Source organism: Grammomys surdaster, unplaced genomic scaffold (genome assembly GCF_004785775.1).
Source record: "Grammomys surdaster isolate TR1022 unplaced genomic scaffold, NIH_TR_1.0 126178, whole genome shotgun sequence".
In the NCBI taxonomy this organism is placed as follows: Eukaryota; Metazoa; Chordata; class Mammalia; order Rodentia; family Muridae; genus Grammomys; species Grammomys surdaster.
Window position 1 is genome coordinate 431,700 of NW_021620984.1, and position 18,042 is coordinate 449,741.

General features: G+C 36.3%; 1 protein-coding gene across 6 annotated transcripts in view; it reads left to right on the forward strand.

The window, feature by feature from the left end:
• Window positions 1-18,042, forward strand: part of Wdr17 (WD repeat domain 17) — an 89,558-nt gene that overhangs the window by 53,069 nt on the left and 18,447 nt on the right. For all 6 annotated transcript variants that reach the window (XM_028757689.1, XM_028757692.1, XM_028757688.1 and 3 more), the window contains 10 exons: window positions 2,694-2,858; window positions 4,560-4,762; window positions 6,017-6,166; window positions 6,254-6,384; window positions 6,683-6,808; window positions 7,119-7,274; window positions 11,435-11,499; window positions 14,294-14,426; window positions 15,258-15,349; window positions 17,471-17,570. In XM_028757689.1, the coding sequence (XP_028613522.1) occupies window positions 2,694-2,858; window positions 4,560-4,762; window positions 6,017-6,166; window positions 6,254-6,384; window positions 6,683-6,808; window positions 7,119-7,274; window positions 11,435-11,499; window positions 14,294-14,426; window positions 15,258-15,349; window positions 17,471-17,570 (1,321 nt within the window). The remainder of the gene's footprint in view (window positions 1-2,693; window positions 2,859-4,559; window positions 4,763-6,016; window positions 6,167-6,253; window positions 6,385-6,682; window positions 6,809-7,118; window positions 7,275-11,434; window positions 11,500-14,293; window positions 14,427-15,257; window positions 15,350-17,470; window positions 17,571-18,042) is intronic.

Consider the following 18,042-nt stretch of genomic DNA (forward strand, 5'->3'; position numbering starts at 1 on the left):
AGAGAGAGAGAGAGAGAGAGAGAGAGAGAGAGAGAGAGAGAGAGAGAAACAGAGACAGAAAGACAGAGGGCAGAAAGTGAGAGAGACAGAGAGAGACAGGCATAGAGACAGAGAGAGACAGAGAGATAGAAAGAGAGACAGACAGAGAAACAGAGAGACAGACAGACAGACAGACAGACAGACAGACAGGCAGAGAGAGACAGAGAGGAGAGAGACAGAGATAGACAGAGATACATAGAGAGCCAGAGAGAGACAGAGACACACTGAGAGAGACAGAAAGACAAAGAGACAGAGGTACAGAGAGACAGAGTGAGAACATACAGAGGCATCTGGAACAGTTCTCAGCAGAGAGAAAAGACTCAGACTGCACATGACCAAGATTAAGGAGGTGGGGATATGGTAAAACCATGTGAGTTATAAGGAAGTCTTAGGAGGGGGGAAGCCTGTGAATTGGAGCAGACGGAGAGTTTTGGATAGAGGAGGAAGTGAGATAGGCTAGTGTGGGCTTTGAGTAGTGTGGGGTAGTAGTTGCACAACACTATACTGGAATAGGAGCTGAAGGAGCCTGGAGGCCAGTATGAGCTCTGATATACTGACAGGAGATGCTGACATAGCCAGGTGCAAGGGAAATGGATTTTGGGGGAACACAGGAGGAAACCATTTGACAAGTTCTGAGGAACGTCGGATTTTATCTAACAGCCAGAAGTCCACCTAGAGCACAGCTTAAGATGAGTCTAGACTCAGTTTTGGACCAAGTCAGTAGGCCTTACCTTTTAGGGAGATAAATATGGTATCTTTTGGACAGAACATGAACTTTGGCCTTATTTCCCCAAGGCATCCAAGTACCTGGACTATCAGCCTCCCGAACTAGCTAGCTGATATTTTTTAACCTCAAAATTTCACTCATGTTGTCTCCTGTTATTTAAAATTTTGTTCCCTGTCATTCTTCACCTAAAGTTGGACTTTATATGATATAATATTTGCCTGGCTACCAGTATAAAAACTTTTTAATTTTTTATTATTTATTCTTTGAAATATTTACATATATGTACAGTGTGTTTTGTTGTTTTCCATTTACTCAGCCTTGCTCCTTCTCCTACAAACCACCCCTACCAACTCCACGTCCTGCTAACAAATGCTGCATAGAAAACATTTTCATGACTGCAAAATTCTATTGATTTCCCCATAAAATGTGCTGCAGTGCATGCAATAAATTGTATCACTGGGTACATACTGACATTTTCTCCCTCATAGCTATTGTTCTAATTTGCTTTATTTTGTGGCAATAAACACCATGTCCTAAAGTACATTGAGGAGGAAGGGGTTTATTTCATCTGACGAGTTTATGATTGAAGAAAGTTAGAGCAGGCTGGAAAAATAGAGGAAGGAACTGAATCAGACCCTGGACAGAAGTGGCTTACAGCTTGTTTCCTGGTGAGCACTCAGCTACATTTCTTAGGCTGTACCACCACCTACCCAGGATTAGTACCTCAGAGTAGGAAGAGCTTTCCTATATCAATTAAAAATCAAGAGCCCTGCCCCCTGACACATATACAGCAGAGGGCTGCCTCAGTAGAAGACACACCTACTCCTCAAGACACTTGAGGCCCCAGGGAGTGGGGAGGTCTGGTGGGGTGGGGTGAGGAGTGAGGACATCCTGTTGGAATAGAGGAGGAGTAATGGAATGAGGAACAGTTGGAGTAGACTTAAAGGGGGATAATGACTGGACTATAAAAAAGATTAAATAATCACAATAATAGTAATAATACTATAATAATAATTTAAAAATCTGAAAAAAGTAGCAATCAAGAAAATGCCCTGTAGACATGCCTATGGGACAGTTTGACGGTGACTATTTCCTTGCCCTGAGGTTCCTTCTTCCTAAATGTGACAAATTGACAACCAAGATCAACTGTCACAGTTGTATAACTGTCCAATCATTGTATAAAAGGGGAAGAAAAGTTGCTAAAGAAAATCTCCTAATGTTTTGAGTAACTTTATTATTTTGTATCAGGCCACACATTCATAGCTATCCTAAGCTACCTTTAGCCAATGAGGTACTTGTTGAATGTGCCTACAAGGTAAACTCCACCAGATTACTGACTGTTTTATGTTGTATTCAGCAGAATATACTTAGGAAAATATAGTCCCAAAGTATATGATTTTCTTCTTCTCTTTTGGAGAAAGAGCCTGCTTTTATACTGGTTAGAGTAGCCGCTCCATGAGTAGATTGTATCTGGCAGGTTCATGATGTCCAAAGTTTTGCTTAGTACCCATATTTTCTTCCTTAGCTCAGTTTTGATCATCAGGTACAAGTAGAATTGCCCTCTTACTATTGGGATAACGAATATATTAAAGCATTGTATTATAGTTCTGTGGGATTCTTGTTTGCATCTAGTAGAGTTTAAACTGGATAGAAAAGGCACCAAAGAAAAATAGAAATGTGAAGGCAGTTTATTGAAATAGTCTTTGTCAGCCATAAGCTTCCCAGCTTCATTCCAGGAAAAATAGTCTCTATAGTCATTTTACACACACACACACACACACACACACACACACACACACGAAAAAAGAGAAAAGAAATAAAAGAGGTTTTCATCTTTAGTAATCAGAACTGTGACATATTATAAAAATTATTAGTAGTAATTAATCTTTGATGGTCATATTTCAACATTCCATTGGTGGCATTTCAGAGACATGATAGCCACTGGCTGTGAAGACAAAAACGTCCGTGTCTTTTATGTAGCCACCAGCTCTAATCAGCCTTTGAAGGTATTTAGCGGGCACACAGCAAGAGTATTCCATGTTAAGTGGTCTCCTCTGAAGGAAGGAATTCTCTGCAGTGGTTCTGATGATGGGTATGTATGCTTGAATTTTAATTTTCCTGTCCTTTAAATTATAAATATACAGTTTCCCAGAAATACATGTATAATATTAACAAATTATTTATGGAGAGATATAAAATAAGTTCTTAGTGCTTGGAGAACTAATAAGGGGACAAAATAAATTGTAAAACCCAATTAAATCCTATCTGCATTATACTGCCGCTGTATTCCTGATTTCAATTTTTTTTGTTTATTTTGCTCAAGGTAGATGGTTGTTTCTTATTATCAAGAACGTTCTTAGGAAATTATTTTAAAGTAAAAAAGATCTGAAACAAATCTTTATAAAACAGAATTAATTTATAACATTTTGTTGTTTGATATAGAAAACATTTGTTCCCTCGTGAAAACTGGCATGGAAAACTGACTATAAATCTTGGCATAAAGTAAGATATACTAGAAACAAGAGTAATTTTATGCTATTTACTCTTGGCAAGAGTTTCTGAAATCTCAGGTTTATATTTTCTTTTTTGACATAGTTTGTTTAATCACTATAAGAAAATAAGATAAACTTCTGTTAAAAATAATCTTACTTTGTACAAATACAAGTCATACAGCATAATACCTTCAGATTTATATTAAATAGCTGGGGGTTTTCACCTTCACTCCTTTGGGTTAAATTCCAATTAAATAGGAAAAATTATTTGAAATGTATGATATGTATGATTATTCTATGAAGTTGAATATACTTTTATTGATAAGACTATTCCAATTTCTCCACATAATCTTTAATACTAAATTTTATTCTGCATGAAAACTAGTGTCAACTTATGATTGTCTGAGATATATTCTTGAAAAGTATCATTTTACTGATTTATGACATAATTGTAAGTCTTTAATAAATTCAGCTTGGTATTCCCATAGGAATCACCATTAGCATAGGTGACATTTATATGTCACCAATGTGTCTTTCACACTGAAAGCAACATGTCCTCAATATTATACTTAGTCTTTATAAACATAGTAGTTCATATTAAACCCTTTCTCATTTATTTGTATACATTCTGAAACATTTTATTTTCTTCCTATTGATTTAAAAGTTTTTATGTAATATATTTTGATCATTTTCCTTCTCCAGGTCCTCCAAGATCTTCCTTGCCTTCCTAACTTCCCAAATTCATGTTCTCTCTTTCTCCTCTCTCTCAAAACAAAACTAAAAATGAAATAAAAATCAAAACAAACACTAAAATAATGCAAAAAATACAAAAACAAATTTAAAAATTTCTAAAACATTATATTTTCTATCGGTAATAGATTATCACTAAATGTTAAGAAAAACTGTGTGGGAATAGATAGTCCTAACATAATCCTTTATGCCTGCTATAAAGAGAAAATTCACATGAATGAAACATAAAATGCTTTAAAAAATTATTATATGGATGCTTTGCTTCCCTCTGTGCACCATGTGCATGTTTGGTGCCCAAGGAGGCCAGAAGAGGGCGCCAGATCACATAGCACAGGAGTTATAGGTAGCTATGAGCCATCATGTGGTTGCTAGGAATTGAATCAATATCTTCTGGGGAAGTAGCTATTGCTCTTAACAACTCTGAACCATCTCTACAGCTTCATAAAAATGCTTTTTAAACACGCTAAAAAATAATAATAACCATTGTGTTCCACTGAGACAATGTTAACATTTTGGATAAATTATAATTCAGATATAAAATTGTCTTTCAGCTCCGTTCGAATCTGGGATTATACTCAAGATGCTTGCATAAACATTCTTAACGGGCACACTGCACCTGTGAGGGGATTAATGTGGAATACAGAGATTCCATACCTACTAATATCTGGAAGCTGGGATTATACTATCAAAGTATGGGACACTAGAGGAGGAGTTTGCCTAGATACTGTGTATGATCACGGTGCAGACGTATATGGTAAACTCTTTTCCATGAATTTGTTATCTTGATGTAATTATGATGCTTATTTTTTTAGCAATGCTATATTTTTAAATAAGCCATAGTATTTCATTTTGAAATGACATTTTTTCATAATGGAGTAAACACATGTTTATTTTTTATCCACCTATTAGTATCACCACAACATAACCAAGGAAGACATTAGAGATTATTCAGAAGATGAGGTTCATTAGCATATGAAGCTTATTCACCAGGAATTGAGTTTCTGTTTACATAAGTGAGTGGCAGGTGCATATACAGATTGGATCCTGTCAGTCCCTTACTCCAGATCATGAAATTAATGACAGTGCTGATATAACTTATCTAACCATTATCTTATTTGGGGGTTTCACAGGCAGTGTTTATTTCTTGAATATAACAATTGTTAGTTCAATTAAGCTTGTGATAGAAAGCAAATTACCCATTTTTATTTATATTTTCTGTTATTCTTAATCCTTGCTGGGAGTAAGTAGGCATGTCCTAGAGAAAAAGGACCAAATCCATGCATTCATAACTGTATGCTTCCCTTCAGTGATCTTCTAGTTGAGATTGTGTAGCCCTGCCCCTAAGTGAAGGACTGCAGGCAGTCTGACTGCCAAGAGGAAGAGAGTCAGGCTTTTGTTCCAGAGATGAATATCCAGTTGGTCATTCAATCTCTAACGGTCAGCTCTAAACATATGTATATATGGGCAACACTAAATAGGATCATTAGGTTTCATGTGTGTACAAACACACTCATGTATACATATAAAGCAAAAATTACAGAAGAATACATCTCAACATGAGGAGTAAGGACTGTTGGGGGTGGAAAGTTGTTATAACTAATATATATATATATATATATATATATATATATATATATATACCTTTTTCTTCTTATGTCTAAAGTTAAAGGCCTTTTCATCTTGAAACCTGAACTTTTATTTATTCATCTGTTAACTCATAGATTTCATGAACCATAATGGAATTACAGTGTACTTACTGACTAACCAAATGAAATTTAGCTTTCTCATAATCATATATTTCCAATCATATTTACAGAATATACTAAACAATGTATTACCTTCTGGTATTAATTACATACAAGTAGAAACATGACTCAGAGAGCCTTTGGGTTATTCGTGTTCCTCATAACTTCAATTTTTCATAGTTTAATAAGGAAGTATATACATTTTTTTTAAAAAAGCATTCCTAGGTTTACTTTTATTAAAATAGGCTTTTTTTTTTCATCAGGTTTAACTTGCCATCCAAGTCGTCCCTTCACGATGGCTTCCTGCTCCCGAGATTCTACAGTGAGACTCTGGTCATTAATACCTTTGATCACCCCTTTACAAATAAATATTCTGGCAGACAGATCTTGGGACGAAATTATCGGGAACACTGGTATTGAATATGTGCATGCACTTGATCTTATCTTTAAATAATATTTTCTAAGTAAACATCCTCAGTGAACCGTGTCTTTTTCGTCAGATAACTCGATAGAACAAGACTCTCCTCCTCTACTGTGTGGCAAAGTGTCAAGAGACATTAAACAAGAAGTAGAAAAACTAACGTGCAACCCTCGGGTGAAAAAACTAAGGTTGTTTTCAGAATGCTTATCAGTAAGTATTATAGGAATTATAAGTGGATGCTGTCTCATTAGCTATCAGGAATCACCACTACTATTATCTTGAAACTATACCCTGTTGGTGTCCCAGCTCAGCACATGAATTTTAACATTACCTGTACAATATTAGAGAGTAGATCTAAAACCAGAAAAAAATAAACAAGAATGTTTATTTAGTTTGCTGTTGTTTTTTAATTTAGAGAACTGTATGGTATGATACCTCTGAAGGGATAAAATACTAGGAGAATTTCTTTTCTGTGCTGTTGATTTTATTATTCCGTACCTCCTTCTAGCCTCCAGGTGGCAGTGACAATTTGTGGAACTTGGTGGCTGTGATTGAAGGACAAGATGACAGCTTGCTTCCTCAGAACTACTGCAAAGGAATGATGCATCAGAAACACCTGATCAAATTTAGAACAGTAAGTGAAGCACACAAGCACAGCTTACTCATACAAAAATTTCCGTCTTTTAACTAGTAAAAATAAAATTACTGGTAGATTGAAATAAACACTGAAAAGATAGAATAATAAGAACAATACTGAAAATAAGAATTATTTAAGAAGAGGTTATGATGGCCATGGGTTGCACAGACTGAGTTCCATGAGTCTGCAAGTTGAATTTGGACTCCATGAAAAGTACATTCCATTCAAACGTTTAACTTCCAATACTACATGCATTAAGAATATCTGTTCTTCTACTCATTTATATACTTACTCTTTTTTTTTTCAGTCAGAAGCCCAAGAACTAACAACAATCAAGATGTCTAAATTTGGTGGTGGTATTGGTGCACCTACTAAGGAGAAAAAACTGAAGGAAGCTGCTGAAATCCACCTGAGATTAGGACAAATTCAGAGATACTGTGAACTCATGGTCGAACTTGGAGAGGTAGTGTACCATTCAAGGAAAAGTAATGTGTCTAACACAGCAACGCCTACTTAGGGGCATGACTAATTCCATATAGAGGTTGACTTTGCCGTATGTAATTCCTTCTTTGACATGTTCATGTCAGGTGTATACCACACGGAATCAGTAAAGCAGGGAGTCCAGGCTAACATCTGTGCTAAAATTGGAAAATTGCTGCCAAGATCTTTACTGTACATGTGTCGGCTGATATGCTCAGAGCAGGATCTCCTCCACTTCTCACTAGATTCTACCCTGGCCAAAGGAGAAATTTCTCGGGGAGTGTATTTATATAATCACGTGGCAGGGGCTTTCATAATTTCTAAAGAAGACTGAAGCAGCAAGCACAGATTTTGCAAAAGCTTAGAGTGCTGTGTATGAATACAATTTAGAAAATACTCTTCCTTTGACAGGTGGGTACTGAGTGAAGGGACATATGGAGACAGCAGGGGCTTCTATTCTTGGACCTGGGAACTGGTTACATAGTTATGAATGTTCTTTAGTCTTTTACCTTCTTTTTTTTTTAAAAAAAATGTATTTTAGATAGGACAAATTACCTCTCTATCACAACAAAATGAAGGGTAAGGTGGCAAGAATACAACACTTTTTTACTTTTTAAGAACCTCTAGGTTACTACCATTTTTTTTATTGGATGTTTTATCTACATTTCCTATGTTGTCCCCTTACCCCATCCCCCACCCACCCAGGAACCCCCAATCCCCTCACCCCTCCTCCTTCTTCTCTGTGGATGTAACCTCTATCTACACCCCCCCCACTCCCACCTCCCCACCCTCAAAATTCCCACCCCCCTGGGGCATCCAGCCTTCATGAGGTCAAGGTTCTCTTCTTCCACCTATGCCCAGCAGGGCCCTCCACTCTTACATATTCAGCTAAAGCCCTGGATCCCTCCCTAAGTGCTCCCAGGCTGGTGTTTTAGACCCTGGGAGCTGTGGTTGGTTGGTATTGTTGCTCCCCTCATGGTGCCATAAATCCTTTCAGCTCCTTCAGTCTTCACTCTAAATCCTCCATTGAGAACCCCATGATCAGTTCAATGGCTAGTTGTGAGCATCTACCTCTGAATATGTCAGACTCTTGAAGACCTCTGAGGAGACATCCATATCAGGCTCTTATCAGCATGCACTTCCTGACTTCCACATGAGCATCTACCTTTGGTGACTGCGCATGGGATAGATACTCAGGTGGAGTGGTCTTCAGACAGCCCCTCCTTCAGTTTCTGTCCCTCACTTTGTCTCCACAATAATAGTGGGGGATTTCAACACCCCACTCTCAGCAATGGACAGATCATGGAAACAGAAACTAAACCGAGACACTTTGACATTAACAGAAGTTATGAACCAAATGGATTTAACAGACATCTATAGAACATTTCATCCTAAAACAAAAGAATATACCTTTTTCTCAGCACCTCATGGTACCTTCTCCAAAATAGACCATATAATTTGTCACAAAACAATTCTCTACAGATACAAAAAGATTGAAATAATCCCCTGCATCTTATCAGATCACCACGGACTATGACTGGTCTTTAATAATGACAAAACCAATGGAAAATCCACGTGCACATGGAAACTGAACAACTCTCTACTCAATGATGACTTGGTCAAGGAAGAAATAAAGAAAGAAATAAAAGACTTTTTAGAATTCAATGAAAATTAGGACACATCATACCAAAACTTGTGGGACTCCATGAAGGCAGTGCTAAGAGGAAAACTCATAGCTCTAAGTGCCTACAAAAAGAAACTGGAAAGAGCACACACTAACAACTTGACTGCACAACTAAAAACTCTAGAGCAAAAAGAAGCAAATACACCCAGGAGGAGTAGAAGGCAGGAAATAATCAAACTCAGGGCTGAAATCAACCAAATAGAAACAGAAAGAACAATACAAAATATCAATAAAACCAGGAGCTGGTTCTTTGAGAAAATCAACAAGATAGATAAACCGTTAGCCAGATTAACCAGAGGGCACAGAGACAGTATCCATATTAATAAAATCAGAACTGAAAAGGGAGACATAACAACAGAAACTGAAGAAATTCAAAAAATCATCCGATCCTACTACAAAGGCCTATACTCAACAAAACTGGAAAACCTGGATGAAATGGACAATTTCCTAGAAAGATACCAGGTACCAAAGTTAAACCAGGAGCAAATAAACCATCTAAATAGTCCCATAACCCCTCAGGAAATAGCAGCAGTTATTAAAAGTCTCCCCACTAAAAAAAGCCCAGGACCAGATGGTTTTAGTGCTGAATTCTATCAGACCTTCAAGGAAGACCTAATACCAATTCTCTTCAAACTATTCCACAAAATAGAAACAGAAGGAACACTACCCAATTCGTTCTATGAAGCTACAATTACACTCATACCCAAACCCCACAAGGACACAACAAAGAAAGAGAACTTCAGACCAATCTCCCTTATGAACATCGATGCAAAAATACTCAGTAAAATTCTAGCAAACTGAATCCAAGACCACATCAAAACAATCATCCATCATGATTAAGTAGGTTTTATCCCAGGAATGCAGGGATGGTTCAATATACTACCATTTTTATTACTACAAAATCTGGTATTAAGAACACATATACAGGACCTGGAGGGGGCTCAATGGTTTGGAGTGCTTGCTTCTCTCCCAGAGCACTAGAGTCTGGCTACATCAAGCTCATAACCACCCATGCCTCCAGCTCCAGGGGATCTGACACCTTCTTCTGGCCTCTATAGGCACCTACAGTCACGCTGCCAACATTTACATACATAGATCCATAAACAAAAATCTATCGAAAGCAAGGGAACTCAGAAGTTAAACATGCAGCTGGTTAAGGTATATCAAAATGCAATTTAACCTACCTTTTTATAACTCTTGATTTACTTATAGCTAAACAATGAATTACAGATTGGCCCAAAATAATAAAATATTCTGGATTACTACGAAGGTAGTTAAAAGTATTCAAAAGTACTAAAAAACTTTACCTGTCACATAGTGATAATTTGATTAAATTTTAAAATTTTAACTGGGCCTTAAAAGTCAGGGTAACAAATGGATCAGTAAATTTTGGGAGAAGGATGTAATTCTTCATAGAGGTTTGCATCTATTTGAGTGTATGGCATTGTAAACTCTCTAAACATGTGGGAATCTATCTATGAAGCTATATAGATGTTCTGCCAACCACAGTCTCATGAGGTTGATGATCCCTGAAATTCTTCTTGAATTCTTCAACAGTCTGAGGGCTTATAAATCCTTGTTATCGCCGCTTACAAGTTCTACTACAAGTAACTTAATACTAAGGGATTAGAGAAGCATTTGACCTTTGAACTTACAAGATTTATTTTTTATTGAAACAGCTTAGTGAATTCAAAGTTCATCTACTTTTCAACTTTTGTTCTTCCATTCCCCCTATAATAAAGACTACTTTTTAAGTAAAAACATATTTAAGGTACCCTTTCTAGCAACATGATTTAAATATTCAGTTTTAAATAATGATTAATTTAAAATTTAGCATATCATACATACCAACGTACATGAAAATGTATACACACAAATAAAATAAACATATTATTTATTTAAAATTTATCTTACAGTTGTTAAGTTAATTATCAGTCTTGTAGCCCTGATTACACTATGAATCCCAGTGTTTTGGAAAGGCATATATAAAATATAGTTTTTATTCATTGAGTGATATTTTAAAATCTTTTCTCTTTCAGTACTTTATTAGACCACAAACCCATATCTGAAGTAACAATAATAATCAGTGTTGATTTAATAATGAGCTTCTTCACATGCTGTTCAAGTTATAAAACATGACAAGCTTTCGTTTTAAAGGAAGCGATGATGGTAAAAAAGCATTTTATAATAAATAATATGATAGAATCGTGGCATTGATTCAACAAAAAACTGATTCCTCTTTCTACGTTTATAATTATATTTTCCCAGAAACAATACAATTTAATGTATTTTATTTTGCAATAAGTTGGTATTTATCCCCTTTGGACTGTACTATATAGTTTACAAGCATATTCTTTAATTTGAAAAGTTTATTACTAACACAAATCCTAAGAGGTCTGCTTAGAATTATGTGATGCTATCTAAATATGTATATTTCTGTTCTTTGTTTAATTTTGTAGTGGGACAAAGCCCTATCAGTTGCACCTGGTGTCTCTGTGAAATACTGGAGAAAGTTAATGCAGAGGTAAATGCAACAGTCCATGTCCAAAGTTATATATTGTGATAGAAAAAATATATAAATATAGCAGCAGTTCTTAATATTTCTTATATCTATGTTATATTAAATAATAAAATGATTTTGCATCTGTAACTATAACAATTAGATGAATTGGTTATAAGGCATTTGGGTATTCTGTTCATCCTAGTTGCTTATGAATATAATAGGAAGAAGTTTCTCCTTGTTTATGAAAAAAAGACAAAAACCAGCAAATTACCCAGTGTATAGTAGCCACAAACTGGGTTATTATCCCTCAATTCTTGATGTCAAACATCCAACTGGCTTTTTGGCAGAGTTGCTTTAATGCTGGAAGTTCTAAGGGAGGTTTGCCAGTGACTTCTGCAATCTTTGGCATCTGCTATCTAACAACATATAACTGCTCTCTCTAGCTTTATCCACTGTGTCTTGTTGGCCAAATACATATTTTGCTTTAAAAAAATGTATTCATACTGGAATATAGGCCTACCTTATTATAGGGTATAATTCCCTATTAATTTAGTAAGGTACATAGGGAAAAATTGTCTTTCATTGTAAGGTTGCATTCAAAGGACCCACATGTTAGGAGTTAAGAGTATTCTTTTCCGAACACATTTATCCTCAGAACACAGTCTATCTAATCAACCACCCAGCAGCTGGTTATTTTATATCTGGTACATGCAGAGGTAATCCTTGTGCTAAGCCCATTGAGTATTATTAGGGAGCATTATCTTTCTTTTGCTATCATAAAGAGAAATATGGAATATTTTTTCTTTTAAAACATGGTTTAGAAATAACTCTGTTGCTAGTCATGCGCACAAGTTAAGATTAATAAAGGCTAATCATGAAAGCTAGAAGGATGTGTGCAGCTTTCCATGGGATAGTAGACTGTTGCCTAACATCCTGTCTTCCAGAAAATGTGTAAATCTGAGCCTTCAAGCTTCTAGATGCCATATCCTTTCTATATGAAGAATCAAACTTAGTAATGGTACTATTCCCACAAATGCTTAATAGACTCAAATTACCAGTGACTTACTACATAAAACACTACTTTGCTTCAATATAAACTCACATGAAGTCATTTAGGACCGAGGTATTGTCTGTCATTCATTCATTGTTAATAGCAGGTAAAACTAAACAGCATTTGGTCCTTCCTGCTTATCAATGTACTTTTGAAACATCAATTATCACATTAGTATGTGAATACAGTGTTTTTAGTGGTTTATTTTTATAAGAGAAATGTTAACAACCTTCAAATACATTGTAAAAGAAGATGCCTGGCATAGACTTGCATTAGTAAGATTACGAATCAAGAGAATTAAAGGAAGGCACTAGAAAAAGTGTTTAAAGACTAGTCACTAGAGAAAGGAACTAAAGAATGCTACAGTTGCAGTACAAAGTCTCAGGGGTCAGTGCCTAGTCAGAGTGGAAAGGAAGTAAGACTTAACTGTTCTGGGCCTTTCGAACATTTAACGTTTTTGTCTTGATCCTAAGACCAACAGACGACATTAAAGGATTTTAAACAGGGTAGAACATGACCAGATCAGATTTCCATATTGAAAATTCACATAAGATGAAGAAAATGGCAGACTGAAGAAGGTCAGCGGCAGATAGGAGAGCAGCAGAGTGGGGTCTGCTCCTTCTCCTCAGAGGGGTGGCAGCAGAGCAGCAGCGGAGCCTTACACAGTGATGGGGAAGAAGACATACTTAACTGTGAAAATGAACTGGCTATAATAATAAACATGAGGGACTACTTAAATATTTCTTGAGCTTTAGGCTTGAAAATAAATGGACAGATGTTTTGGCTATTGACTGAGATTTCAAAACAAAGAAAAGTAGCAGCAAAAACTTAGGAGTGTTTGAATTAAGTAACACAAAATATCCTGAGCTCTCTTTGAGCTTCTTGAGCTGAGTATTTCCTGGCTATTTTCATAGCAATATAAGATAGGTAATATTACTTCTTTAGCCCATGCAAGGAATTTGAACCACACAAGGATACTATTTTTCTTAGGTTTGAATAAGTTGAATGGGACGGGGAGAAAGGATTAGGCAGACTGCAAAGCAGAAAATATTTACAATTGTATTTATCTTCAAAAGCCAATAAGCTGACTTTTTCTTGTATTTCTTAAGTGTTGCTCAGTTGTTAGAGTGCTTGTCCAGAATGCAAAAGCCCTGGGGTTGATCTCTAGAGCACTATAAATTGAGCATGTGGCACATGTCTGCAATCCCAGCAGTCTGGATGTGGAAATAAAAGGAATGTAAGTTTGAGATCATTTTCAGCTATATAGTGAGTTCAAAACTAGACTGGGTTACATATGACCTTTTCTTTAAATAGATAGGTAAGTAACTGAATAGATAGATGATAGATACATGCACACATAGACAGATAGAGAGATGCATAGAGATAGGTAGATAGATGATAGATAGATAGATAGATGATAGATAGATAGATAGATAGATAGATAGATAGATAGATAGAGATGGATGGATGGATGGATGGATGGATAGATAGATAGATAGATAGATAGATAGATAGATAGATATAGAGAGATAGAGGTAGAGAGATAGATAGATAGATTTAAAGTGTTTCAAAAGAAAATCAATAAAGTATTTTATAGAAATTTTATTTGCATTTCATACATGATCTGCTTTTAAAATATACTTAAGTCTTTATAAAACCTAAAAAGTTTAGACATGTTTTTGAAAAGATCAGTCCAATTGACAAACACTAAAACTAATATTTTAATTAAATTTGGTATAATAAAGGTAGTCTTTATTTCTTTAGGAGAGCTGACCAATTAATTCAGGAAGATAAGGATGATGTCATTCCATACTGTATAGCCACTGGTGATGTGAAAAAGCTCGTCAATTTTTTTGTGTCCAGGGGTCAGCTTAAAGAAGCACTGCTTGTTGCACAGGTATAATCAGCTAAGCATGCCAGGTAAATACATTGGTGGGAGGTTATGAGGAATGGAGAAAGCCATGTTGGTCAATTTCACAAGATGGACAACCACAGACGGCTTCTTGTTCTCAGATCATGTTTGCAGGCTTCTACCTCCATATTCCTACTGTGTTCACATTGACTTTATCCTAGACTTTTTCCTCAAACAAAGGTATCCCAACTGACAGCTATCTCTGAACTCTGAACATCTTAAAGTTTGAACAACTATTTCTTGTTACAGTTACTTGACAATTTATGTTAATACTCACAGTGGAGTTAACATTGTCTCTTTAAAAACAAATTCTAAGGTTGTTTCCAAGACAAACTGTAAACGTCAAATGTGGTTAAAGTATAATTTGTTCAAAATAATACCCTGAGCCCAGTGGGACTGCTCAGTGTCTACAAGTGCTTTTTACACAAACCCCCAAACCTGAGTTTGATCCCTGAAACTCACAAAGCTCTGTAATTGTTGTGTTTGTCCATATTCAAGTACTGTTACTTCAAGATGGGGGGCTAAGACAAGATAATTAGCAAGAAGCTGGAGTGTGTACAGTATAGCGCTGTGGCAGAAACTAGACAGAGTAAGCTTCAAATCAAGATGGAAGCAAGAACACACACCTGAAGTGCTGTGTTCTGCATGCCCATACACCCATACACACACACACACACACACACGCAAACACACACACACACACACACACACACACACACAGGTGGATAGTAAGTATGTCATCTTCCAAAAATAACCTGACGTTGGTTGGATATCAGTATTAGCTAACGACTGATTAAATCTCCAATTATATTCTAGGCTGCCTGTGAAGGAAATATGCAAAACTTGCATGTTTCTACACCGAAAGGAGCTTCACATTCTGATGATACCTACAAAGAGGACTTTACTGAGTGAGTGATGTGTCTGTGTTTCTTGTCATTATTTTATGGTTGTTTTTCCTTTAGAAGAGTTGAAATTGAGGTACTTCAGCCTTCTTTTGTGAAATGAGCACTTGCCATCATCTAATTCCATGACAAAAATCCATCCCTATGAAGGAAAACTGTTGGGCATGTAGGCACAGCCTCCACATACTCATATAACTTCCATGGGTGGAGCAATGGGGACACCTAACTCCTTTGAAAACAGATCAAGACATGTAGTGGAAGAGTGTGTGGCTTTGCTTTTTACAAAAGGCAAAATACATACTATCAAAGTCCTCTTGGTAACCCCTTTTGCAAATGTCAGTGCCTAGAATACCATTTATTATTTTTAAAGAAGAAATTAAATACTTGTTTTCAAAAAGTTACAACTTAAAATTTTGTAGACTTCCAACATTTTCCTTAAATTATTTTGCTAATCTGTCTTTTCTATGACTCTTCTATCAGTTTCTATTACTTTCCAGGACAATATTATACTTGTTTTTTTGTTGTTGTTGTTTGTTTGTTTTTGTTTTTTGTTGTGGTTTTTTTAGGCTATCCACCATGTAGCAAACTATTGTGAAATGTTAAACAAGTGCTTCTTTATGTGTCTTAGCAGGTGTTCTTTGTGGTTTTTTTCTTTTAAACTTGGAATGTTAAATATGTGTACATGACACATCATGGATATTAACTAAAATTTGAAAATTTCAACCTTGGTTTTTGAAAACTCAACCTATACCTCCTACAAATTATCCAATGCAGAATAAGAGACAACTTGTCAAGGACAAGCCTCAGGTTAGAGAGGGGTTTTGAGGAAGTGGTGTCTAGGAGCTGTGAAACTAATGACTGGAAGTCAAATCATGGGTCCAAGCTATGCTCTGCTGGGGATAGCTTCCAGCCTGCTTTTTCTCTAGTTTGCTTTCTTTCTCTCTGATCTGCTTTCTCCCTAGAGATCTCCAAACAGCTCTCTCTTTTTATTCTGCTCAAGACAGTTCTCAAAGCAGCTCTTTCTTGCTATAACCCAAAAATTCTCTGAATAGCTCATCTTCTGCAGATCATAAGCCCAGCTGTTTATTTTACATAGCAATCCCAGCCCTTTATTTTACATAGCAATCCAGACATTTACTTCAGATTTCCTTTGATTATCCTATGAATCAATATCCCTTGACCCCAGCCCCTTAATTCATAGAAGACAGCAAGCACACATTTTCTTTTAACTTTGCAAAAGAATTTAAAGATCTGCCTCCCACTGTTAAGCACAGACAGACAATAAGCTATCTGGGTTGGACCCCATCCTGAAATTACCAATTCTACCATGCCTGGACATAAATCAGCTCTGCCTCAGGCTGGCCTTGAACCCAGGGATCAGTCAGCCCTTGTAAACACACACACCCCCCAAAAAAACGTAACTGGGTGGGATCTCCTGTGATCTCCACTCCCTAAATATCCTTATCTCCTTCCTTAGTATCTTTCTGACAAATTGGCTTGTAGTGTAGTTGCGGCTGTTCCTCTAGATGGATGAAGTTGTCCATATAATTCATACTGCATCCTTATTTTTCACATAGTTAAGAAATTATATATACATTGAACTCATGTTTTTACAGTTATTTTTCCAAATCCATGAGGGCTATTCAGTAGGTCCCAGCATTTGCCATATTGCTAAGACATTAGCTACACCCTTGCCTCTTGAACTCAGTCTGTCTCTGATTATCATGGAGTTATAAATGTTAACAGGGAGAACATTCTTCAGAGGAACATAAAAATATGTACATTATTTTGCAAACAAACCTTATGCCCATGACAATCATCAACACTCCTGGAGGCCCATGCCTACTGACCCTGTCCTAGAGGCAGTACCATGTCATTATATCCCCCCAAGACTATGCTGAACCCAACAACACCACAAGGCTTTCTGTTGATACTTATAGAGACCAGGACAGGGAAGAGCTTTATCATACTTTCTGAAAGACTGATCTACTGACTAAAACCTTAAATTGGGTTTTAATCTAAAACAAGGATGTAAAATGTACTATTTGCTCTGTTTCTTTAAAATGCCATCAATTCACATTTATGATAGAATTACTAAGTTAATGTTGATTTTCTTTTCCTTTCTAGACTCTTACACAACGTCATAAATGAGCTGGCAGAATGGTATTTTCAGGATGGCCGAGCAGTGTTGGCTGCGTGCTGCCATCTCGCTGTAGATGATATTGAGGTACAATACATCCAAGTGATGCATATAGCTGAACAGCCCTCAGATGTGTTTGATGGAGGCAGATCAGATGACATCTGGTGGTTCATGCCTCCAAGCCTCTTGATGAATTATCCCACATACATACTATCTACTCTGTGCGCTTTTATTTTTTAACCATATAGATATTTGTAACAGCATAGAAAATAATTTAGTACTGTTGCATAATCTGTAAGAAATTTTTAAGATCTCATGTTTTCCTGTGATGGAGACTAAATGACATGTTCTGGATACTGGAGTATAGGAAAAAAAGGACTTAGGAGTATAGACCATTGACAAAACACTTGTTTAGCATATATGAAGTCTTGGGTTCTAAAACTAGCATTGCGGAACATGAATTATAAGAGTTTAAATTCTAAGTTGAATAATAAGTTTTGTGTCTCACAGTCAACACCAATTTTTTCCATCTGAAAATTGAAACTCTTTTTGCATAGGT